General features: G+C 44.8%; 2 protein-coding genes across 10 annotated transcripts in view; both read right to left on the minus strand.

Annotated features, from left to right (window-relative positions):
• Nucleotides 1-1076, minus strand: part of Atp9b (ATPase phospholipid transporting 9B (putative)) — a 255789-nt gene extending 254713 nt beyond the window's left edge. For all 9 annotated transcript variants that reach the window (XM_028872015.2, XM_028872021.2, XM_028872020.2 and 6 more), the window contains exon 1: nucleotides 845-1076. In XM_028872015.2, coding sequence (XP_028727848.1) covers nucleotides 845-966 — 122 coding nt within the window. In that variant the 5' untranslated portion in view covers nucleotides 967-1076. The remainder of the gene's footprint in view (nucleotides 1-844) is intronic.
• Nucleotides 1077-5848: 4772 nt separating this feature from the next.
• On the minus strand, nucleotides 5849-6289 carry LOC114694924 (40S ribosomal protein S17-like). Its single transcript, XM_028872032.2, has one exon. It carries the CDS (start codon nucleotides 6287-6289, stop codon nucleotides 5912-5914), a length of 378 nt encoding a protein of 125 aa, XP_028727865.1. The 3' UTR covers nucleotides 5849-5911.
• Between the last annotated feature and the right edge of the window lie 4465 nt (nucleotides 6290-10754).

A 10754-nucleotide genomic window follows, 5' to 3' on the forward strand; every position in this document is an offset into this window, starting at 1 on the left:
GCAGTATACCTAATAATTTCCATAAAAATAAGTAAGGCAGGGCGTGGTGGCACAAGCCTTTAATCCCAGCGCTAAGGGAGGCAAAGGCAGGTGGGATTCTAGGACTTAAGAGGCCAGCCTGTTTTGCAGAGCAAGTTCCAGGCCAGCCAAGGATACACAGTGAGACCTTGTTTCTAAACAAATAATTAATGTTCAACTCAAAAAGTATTCAAAAGCTCTGATTTGAAAGAAACTAGATATTCGGTGAAATCTGTATTTTTTTTTTCCTTCTATGTATTAAGGGTTGTTTCTTCAATACCTCTACAACAAAATTAAAACTTGGTTACTACGAGGTAATTAACTCTCCATTTTAAAGTTTCTTTTATAAATCATAGTATGATATCTTGGGGTATGAAATTGTATGTGAGTATGAGACTTCACTTAAAGCAAAGTCTGCACATTTTAATTACATGGCTAAACAGTGGCTCCACTAAACAGTTTAACCTCTCTAAATATCCATTTCTGCCCTCCCAAAACATCTGTCAACAGAAAGTCTTGTGCCGCACACTCGTGGCTACGTGCAAAGTGGGTCCTAACAGGCGCTTCGCGTCTGGAAAACTCGGTGACACTCGGCAAGGCGTGTTTCTCACACTCATCATGAGTTGCACCTGTCACCTCGGCCCGCTCGCCCACACAGTAAGTTTTGGGGCTCCCGAAACAACGCCGAGAGGCGGAGCGGCGTCCCTGAGTCCCTGGGCGCGGCTCTCAGCCCGTGGCCCTCGGAGGGCTCTGGAGTCCGCGGCCTGGCGGACCGCGGGCGGCAGGGACGACCCGCGGCGCCGGAAAGGATCGGGCCCGCCGTTACCTGCCGCGCCGGTCGGCCCCCGGCCCCGGCCCAGCGGCGCTGTAGTAGGCCGCGCGTCTCTGGCTGGCTGCGGCGGCTGCCGCCGCGCTGCGCACCGGGTACAGAGGGATCTGGTCCGCCATGCTCCGGCCGACCCGGCCAGCTAGACTCAACTCCGCGTCTCCTCCCAGCCGGGTCCACTCAGTTCCAGCCGGGGCCGAAGCACCCTAGCGCGGCGCCCCGCCCACCGCGTGTCGCCCACTGATGGCGTCACAGAGCCGCGGAGGAGCGCTCTGGGGGCGTGGCCACCGTACGTCCCGCCCCCTGCCGGCGGCGTCTGATGACGATGGTTTGAAAAGCGAGGTCCTATTGCGTTCTTAAGCTCCGCCCCCGGCATGTGTCACCAAACTTGGTTACTTTAAACGCCAAAGGCTTTCTCTTACCGCTCTCTTTGCTCTGTCTCTTTCCTCTCTCTCTCCCTTTCTGTCTCTTCTGTCTCTTTCCTCTTGTCTCTCTTTTTCCTCTGTGTGTGTCTCTCTTTTCTGTTTCTCTGTGTGTCTATCTCTGTGTGTGTGTCTGTCTGTCTGTCTCTTTCCTCTTTCTGTCTCTTCTGTCTCTGTGTGTGTCTCTCTCTCTTCTCAGTGTGTCTGTCTGTATCTCTGTGTGTGTCTCTCTATCTTTCCTCTGTCTCTTGTCTCTGTCTGTATGTGTGTCTGTCTCTGTTTCTCCCCTCTCTCTTTACTGTTTCTGTGTATCTCTTTCCTCTCTCTCTCCTCCCATCTCCTCTCTCTCTCTCTCTCTCTCTCACACACACACACACACACACACACACACACACACGACCACCTCACAACTTATGAACTGGCCTTGTGACCGGCCCTCCTCACCTAAGTGCTCTAACCTAACGGTTCTACTGTGTCCGGTTTCTTGGAAGCCTGGCTGCAGGAGTGAAGGTGGATGCAGCCCACAATTCAGGTTCTGGCAGGATCCACACACATGGAAACCATGCCTAAGCCATTCCAGACCCAAACCCATTCAGCCATGGAAGGTTCAGACTTCGTTTGTGAGGGTAGATCATGAAAGCCACTTCCCTTGCCAGCCTAGACCAGCCCAGGACCCTCATCAACACCTGTGGGGCTGTCCGCCACTGCACCCCGGCTAATACCTCTCCGTGTTCGGTGTTCTCTCCATAACCCCCCTTTACATTGCTGATTATCTTTCATTCCATCTTGAGAAAGAGCCAGGCCTGCTCTGAGTCACTTTGTTGTATAGAATAGCCACTTTCAGGTTCTGCCTAACCTGGAACAGCTCCATTTGACAAATCAAGAGCAAGCCTTGAACTGAGTTATTCTGAATCTTGTTTATACAGGTAACCACCCACCATTTGCCAGCAGCACACCGGGAGGCACAAACTGATCATTTATTTAATGCCAATAAATAATGACACCTATGAAAATATCAAACCAGAAACACGGGCACATGCACTCATCAATCAAACCTTGTACCCGGGACTATAAAAGGAACACCCCAAGACCAAAATGTGGCAGGCAATGCTTAAGGAACATCCTCTAGGAAATTACCATAGCAAAGGAGTTCTGCCTCTGTCCCCAGCTCCAAAAGCTCCACGACAGTTTCTCCTGATTGTGATACCAAAGCCATTTCATAGTGACACTGGAAATGTCTGTGCTGCGTGTGACTTCTTATGTGATCCCCTACCGATGATCTGCCTCCCACCTAAGACAGTTTTTCTGAACTCTGCAACCTTTAACCCTTCCTTTACCACTGAGAGAGAGAAAAGGTATATGAATGAGTATAATACATTATATATGCTCTGAGAGTTAATGTTAGTGAATTAAGATCATGTGGCCTTTCATTTTGATTGTCAAGTTGAGACTTAAAACCATCTGAAAGGGTGACCCTAGTGAAGACTCCTAGTAATAGGGGATATGGAACCTGAACTAGTCATCTTATGTAACCAGACCAGCGTCTAGTATAACCATCATCAGAGAGGCGTCATTCAGCAACTGACAGGAGCCGATGCAGAGACTCACAGAAAATCATTAGGAGGAGTTCGGGAAATCCTGAAGAAGGATTGTAGAAGCCAGAGGGGTCAAGACACCCCCAAGTAAACAGCCCACAGAATCAACTAACCAGGGCCCATAGGGGCCCACAGAGACTGAAGCGACAATCAGGGAGCCTGGATGCGTCTGAGCTAGGTCGTCTGTATTATATGTAATAGTTGTGTAGCTTGGGGTTCCTGTGGTACTACTAACAGTAGAAGCAGGGGGTGTTTCTGACTCTTGCCTGCTTTAGGGACCCTTTTCCTCCTTCTGGGTTGCCTCATGCAGCCTTGATATGAGGGGATGTGCCTAGTTTTATTATGACTTGATATGCCATGTTTGGTTGATGCTGCTGCTAGGCCTGCCCTTTTCTGAAGAAAAAGGAGGAGTGGATCTGAAGGAGAGAGGAAGTGGGGGATGGGACTGGGAGGAGAGGGGGTGGGAAACAGGTCAGGATGTAATATATGAGAGAAAAAAAATTAAAATATATATATTTTAAGCCCAGAAGTTAATAGAGAGGAGGTCAGGCTGATGACCCAGGACAAATAAAATGAAGAAAGCTAAATATAAATTAAATAAATAAATAAAACCATCTGGAAGATAACCCCTTGGGCATGACTGATTTTCCATAGAGGTTTAACTGTGGTGGGAAGATCCACCCAGAATGGGTGGCACCATTCTTTGGGCTGGACTCCCAGGCTGAATGGGAAAGAAAACATGAATGGAGTGTTATCATTCATTCATCTCTCTCTGTTTCTTCACACTGCTGGCACTCACAGCCAGAGCCACTCTGACCATGAAACATAAACCTGTAAGTTGCTTTTTCCCCCAGGCATTTTGTCACAAGAAGAAAAGTAACCAATACAAATGGGAATAAAAGAATCTGATTTCCGAAAGCTATTCTGCCAAGTAGTTAGAATTACATGGTAAACTGCAAAGAAGCTGGTGTGACTTGTGAATCAAGTGTTGTTCACTAAATTCTGACATTGTAGAAAGACCTAAGTGTGTTGTTCTAGGTTTCTGAGATAGCTCATCTCACAACATTATTTTATTTGTTCCTCACCCTTCTTTTCTACACTGAAACATGTTGAGATTTCCCTCTCATTCCAAAAATGTATTTTTTTTACTAGTGTAGTTGAACAGTTAAGTCTTCAGAGAGTTCTAAGTTGTGTTTGGTGTTTTGTTCATAATTGCTTACTTTTTCAAATCATGGTTTACTTTCTGGGCAAGTATGCAGTTATGTCTTCAAGCTATATGTATTAGCTGGGTAGGCTTTATAGGTCCATGACCAAGAATCCTGGGGATACTCTTAAACAAGTAAGTGGTGTGATTCAGGTAGCATTCCAATGAACAGTGTATGTGGAGGCAGACACTTCTTACAAGGACATGGGGTTCTCTAGTGCCCAGCTTCTTAAAACTATGGGTCCTGATTCCACATGGTTTCATACAATGTAAGAGTCACAGACATTTTGAGAGCAGTAATAGGTTTCTGAGTGTTTGACAACCAGAAATTAGCTCAAAATCAAGCATCGAATCTGAGTTGTTTGGGGCAGTGCTCACCTGGGTTGCATCATATGACTTCACTGCAGCCTTGTCTCTGAACATGCAGCACATGCACTTTGCACTAGGCATACATACTGTCACACTAAGCAGTGCCAATGAATGTTGTCTAAAGCAACTCAGCTCAGAAGTGCAGTGCTTTGTTATACATGCAAACTTTTCTGCTCTCTTGGAAACCCAGTAGTTTAATTAGAGAAAACAAAGATTTGTAATGTTTTCCTACCATCGTTCTACAGCATGTAAGTTTCTGACTAGTGTATCTTTGAATTGAATTGTGCTAAACCGTTTGATTTGGAAATGATGTGTGAGTGGCTTGAGTTTTATTTTTAAAAATCGTTAACTGAATTTTGACTTGGAATTAAGACAAAATTTCCCAAACTCCTATCATAACTACGAGGCTGTCTCTGGGTGTCCTGTGTGCACTCTCCCTAACTTTCTGTCACCCAGTCACGCCTGCTGAACTGTTCCTGCACATAGCCTCCTTTACCCATTTCCTAAAACAGACTTTGTGGAAGCCCCCAATTTCGATTGGATATTTCTTGCAATGACTCTGTATCCGTTTGTGTGCTGGATAGGTAAATGTCAACTTGACACACACCAAAGTCATTTGAGAGGGGGAGCCTCAACTAAGAAAGTGTAAGAAAGTGCCTCCATAAATTCAGGCTATAGGCAAGCCTATAGGTCATTTTCTTAGTTAGAGATTAATGGGGGAGGGCCCAGCCCATTATGGGTAGTGTCATCCCTGGGTTGGTGGCTCTGGGCTCTATAATAAAGCAGGCTGAACAAACCATTGGGAGCTAGTCTGTAAGCAATTTTCCTCTATGGCCTCTACACTACCTCCTGCCTCCAAGAGGTTCCATCCCTGCTTTAGTTCCTGTCTGGATTTCCTTCAGTGATAGACTATTATGTGAAAATGTAAGCCAAGTAAATACAAGCCAACTTGCTTTTGGTCATGGTGTTTCACCATAGCAATAGTAATCCTAACAAAGACATAGCATTTTGAAACTCTTAACGACAGGCATAGGATAGTCAGAGCCACAATTTCCTTGTAACTTGGTTAACTTTAGGTCATCAGTATATGTCTGTGTCTTCCCACACCTAAGCCCACAGCTTACTAAAAAGCCCTGGTCAACTATCAGGAACCAAGTTTATTTATTTTGTTGGGTGATTAATGTATTCATCTTGAGGTTTTGTTGTTGCTTCTATAAACAAATAACTGCTCTATTTTTAGAAAGAAGGGGGTTTATTTAGCTCATGGCTTGGGCAGTTCAAGGGCCTCTGGTGATGGCCTTTCTGGCAGACTCAGGGGATGCATATTATGTCTTGTGTTCTGCCTCTCTCCCCTACCCCCTTTTTTCCCTTGTCTTCTCCTCTTTATTTTTTTCTCTTTTTTTTGTTGTTGTTGTTTTCAGGTTTATTGAAAATATGACAGAACAGATTCAAATGGCTCCACGTGGTGTTTTGAAATTCATCCCAACTGTAGGCTAAGTGACTGCAGGTTAGAGAAGCTGCGGAAGTCCAGAAGCTTCAGCATTTCCTTGGTGTCAGGATCTACCTCAATGATCTCCTGATCCAGGGCTGAGACCTCAGGAACATAATTATCTCTCCTTTCTCTCTCTTCTTCCTGCAACTTGATAGAGATACCTCTTACAGGACCTCTCTGAATCCTCTTCATCAGATGCGTGACATAGCCAGCTATCTTGTTGCGGAGTTTCTTGCTGGGGATAATGGCGATCTCCTCGCACACGCGCTTGTTGGCGTGGAAGTCATTACCCAGGTGTGTGTAGTACTTCTCGATGATGACCTGGGCTGCCTTCTTCACAGTCTTGGTGCGAATGCGGTCCATGTTGACAGGTCCCAGTAAAAGTTTTTTTTTTTTTTTTTTTTTTTTTTTTTTTTTTTTTTTTTTTTTTTTTGGTAATCTTTTCAAAGCAGGGCCTCACGTCAGCCAAGCTGGCCTCAAATTTTTCTATGCAGTTAACAATGACCTTGAACTCCCATTTCTCTAGTCTCCACCTGCCCACCCTAGGATTACAGCCATTCACTGCCACACTGGCTTCTCTCTCTCTTGTTATGAAGCCTAACATATCCTGGTATGGAGACTCCATTGAGAGAAACTTATGTGAACCTAGTCATCCCCAAAGCTCCCACTTCTAAACAGCATGGGCAAGCCATGCTTCTGCCCTCTTGATTCAGAATGAAAGTTAAATTTTAACACATTTTGAATTTTCAGCCTGTGGTAATTGAATAGATTGGTTGGGTGCTTTGGTTGATTTGCTTGACTTATTACCCCAGCAAACTCTCTGTCTGTCTGTCTGTCTCTCTCTCTCTCTCTCTCTCTCTCTAAGACAGGGTCTCACTATGTAGCTCTGACTGGTGGAACTCATTATGTAGACCAGGCTAGCCTCAAACTCACAGAGTCCATCTGCCTCCCATGTGCTGAGATTAAAAGTGTGCACCACTATACCCAGCTTCAGATTTGGATTTTTAAAGCTATGAGGCAAGTCAGAGACTATCCTCAAAACAGTACTGTTAAGGATGGTTTGGCTCTGCTCCCCAATCCAGAAGGTCCAGTGCCAGTAAGATGGCTCATGGTGTAAGGGCTCTTGCTGACTCACCTGGTGAGAGGAAAGAACATACTCCCTCAAGCTGTCCTGTGATCTCCACATGACACAATGGCATGTGCATGTACAAACATACACATACATACATTTTGTGATGGGTTTTCTTGGTTGTCAACTTGACTACATCTGAAATTAACTAAAAACCCAAAAGGTAGGGTACACCCATGAGGGATTTTTCCTTAATTTGAAGTAGGAAGATCAACTTCTAATCCAGATCTTTAAGGTAGGAAGAGATGCCTTTAATCCAGATCTTTTGATCTAGAAAAAGACACCCCTGTAGTAGGCTTTCTCAGACTACCAGCCCCCAAATTATGACATGGAGACTTAGTATTATGTTCGGCCTTGTCCTATGCTTGTCCCACTAGCTCTTATAACTTATTTCAATCTGTTTTTCCTCATCTACATTTTGCCTTGGGGCTTTTTACCTTTTCATCATAATGGATTTCCTACTTTCCTGCTTCCTCTGTGTCTAGCTGGCCCCTGATGTCTTCCTTTCTTTCTCCCTGGTTCTCTCTCAAGCCTAGATTCCTCTTCCTACTTGTTCTCTCTGCCCACCGGCCCCACCTATCCCTCTACTGCCTAGGGATTGGCCATTCAGCTTTTTATTAGATCAATCAGGTGCCTTGGGCAGACAAGGTGAAACAAATGCAACACATCTTTACATAGTTAAACAAATACAACACATCATTACATAGTTAAACAATTGTTCTGCAACACAAACAAATGAAGCACATCTTTACATAGTTAAATATTCTTCTATTCTGCAATATACACCTTTAATCTGGGCCACACCTTCTTCTGGAAGCCTATATAAGGAAATGGAAAAAGGAAGCTCTTGCTCTTTGCCTGTTTTCTCTTACCTTACTTGCAATTCCATTTCTTCACTGGCATTGGAATCTACTTCTTCTGGGTTCCAGAATATACTGAAGACGAGCTGAGACATCCAGGCTTGTGGACTGAGCAACTTATGCATTTCTGTATTCTTGTACTTTCCATTCATAGCTTGCCATTATTGAATTAGTTGAATCACAGCCTGTAAATATACATATGGGATTTACTAGACTATATATAGTCTCTACGACCATGGCAACTCTTACAAAGAAAACATTTAATTGGGGTAGTTTGCTTATAGTTTCAGAGGTTCAATCCATTATCATCATGACAGAGAGCACAGTGTCATGTGAGTAGACATGGTGCTGGAGTAGTAGCTGAGAGTCCTACATTTTGTAGGCAACAGGAAGTCAACTGAGACAATGGGTATTATCCTGAGCATAGGAATCCTCAAGGCCTGCCCCCACAGTGACACACTCCCTCCAACACGGTCATACCCACTCCAACAAAGCCACACCTGCAAATAGTGCCACTCCCTGTGAAACTATGGGGGCCAATTACATTCAAACTACTACACATATGTACATAAATATAAATTTTAATTAAAAATAAAAAGCATTCAAACCCTTGTAAAGGAAGTGCCCAACTCAAAGTGAGTCTTGTCTGTCCTACTTTATCAACAGTTGATAAAATGAAGACAGTTTGAGGTCTAGGTTACAGTAGGCCCTAAAGTCAAATTCATTATTGAGCAAACAGTTCAGGCTAGCCCCTACACAAACCTCTGCTGTGTCACTCAGCTGCACCTGAAGGACAAGCATTCTGACCATTGCCTTGTTTACCAAGAACTCTTCATGGCATATGGGAAAACACACACAAGCAGGTAGCTGTGGCACTGTAGGTTGGGAGTGTTGCTGAAGGGCAGCAGTGACATGATGGGTGAATGTCTTTCTGTACACTGTGAATATATGTTGCTCTGATTGGTTGATAAATAAAGCTGTTTGGCCAATGGTGAGGCAGAATAGGGTTAGGTGGGACATTCTAACTAGAGAGGAGGAAGATGAAAGGCAGAACAGAGAGGAGACGACAGCCGCCACCAAAGGAACAACATACCAGCAGACCAGTAAGCCATGGCCATGTGGCAACTTATAGATTAATAGAAATGGGTTAATTTAAGATATAAGAACTAGATAGCAAGAAGCCTGCCATGGCCATACAGTTTATAAGTAATATAAGTCTCTGTGTGTTTACTTAGGTCAGAGCGGCTACAGGGCCCAGGCAGGACTGGAAAAAACTCCAACCACAGTGATGGAAAATCCTCCTGTGAAAAATGCCCCAAGACTGGACCCCATTGTTCATTTTACCTGAAAGGAGAGATGGCTAGAGCCTTCTGTATTGGACACTGGGTGATCAGGATTCAGAAGAAAAACACTGAAAACTAGTAGTAAAGAGACAAAGATACCTAGCTGTAGACCTCCCTGTGTGTGTGAAGACAAGTATGTGTGAACCACAACGATTGTGATATTTGGGTTAGACAGATGACTTAACTGTGGGCATGCCTTTTTCTCACCCAGCCAGCTCTGCTCACCCTTGCCTGGTGGGCTGGTCTGTAGCAGGAATCTTAAAGAATCTTATTAATAAAATCAAACCTGTGGCCAGTTATTGGGGTGAATGCTGGAAGGTCAGAGAAGCAGAACAAGCCACAGCTAACCTCACCTGGCCAACTTCTCAGCTGGTCTTGTTTCCTCAGACTGGAAGCCTCTGTGTCTTCATATCTGACATAATTGAACCGTGCTGCTCAAAGCCTGAATCTTAACCAGCCAAATGCTTCTAGTTTCTGGTCCTCACGCCTTATATACCTTTCTGCTTTCTACCACCACTCCTTGGGATTAAAGGTGTGAGTCACCATGCTTGACTGTATCCTTGAACACATGGATTTCTGCCTCTGGAATGCTAGAATTAAAGGCGTGTGCTACCACTACCTAACTTCTATGTTTAATATTGTGGCTGTTCGGTCTCTGACCCCAGATAAGTTTATTAGGGTGCACAATATTTTGGGGAACACAATACCACCACACTGGTCAACAAAGTAGTATTTTGTAAAGATCAAGCTAGTGGGTGGCTCAGCATCAGGATTTCAACTCAGTGAGGCTATTTGCCTGCTGCCACTGCTGAGAACACACAGTAGGGCAGCCACGGGACCACATTGTGCCTTTACTGTGATAATTTTCAAGGCATGTGGCTTGGTGGCATGGTGGTCATGTTGGAATGTTGCCATCACAGAAGAAGCAGTATTTTGTCCTCACTGAAACAGAAATTTCAGGGTCATTTATAAACAACAAGATGCATTTCTCATGGTTCTGGAGGCTAAAAACTCAAAGTTCAGAGTGCCAGTGTTTGATATGTCTGGTGAGTAACTTCCTGCCAAATTGTAACATGTCCAGAGAAGGAAAGAACAAAGGAATGGACAGTAGCTATTCTGGTTTGAAGGTTAAATGTCTCTACAGGACTCTGTTTGGACATTTGGTCCCCGGTTGATGGCACCTTGGGGGAGGAAGGAGAAGTTGCAGGCATGATTCGGCAGCCAGCCCACTTGGCATACTGCTTTCCAAATAAGAAGCCTGGAGCCCAGGAGTCAGAGCCCTGAATTCTGAAGTAGTATGAGTAGCCACTAGCTGGCTCCTCCATCTCCTTTAAAGTGCTCCTTCTGCACAGAGCCCTGGTGGTACGAGTGCTCAGTACCCAACCCGAGGCAATGTGATGACCAATCAATCAGTCAACAGGCTTCCACTCTATAAGTGGTTCCTCACGTGCATGAAAGCAGACGCTGGGCCCTGAAACTCATCTCCGGAATGGTTC

The sequence above is a fragment of the Peromyscus leucopus genome, chromosome 19 (assembly GCF_004664715.2).
Source record: "Peromyscus leucopus breed LL Stock chromosome 19, UCI_PerLeu_2.1, whole genome shotgun sequence".
NCBI lineage: Eukaryota > Metazoa > Chordata > Mammalia > Rodentia > Cricetidae > Peromyscus > Peromyscus leucopus.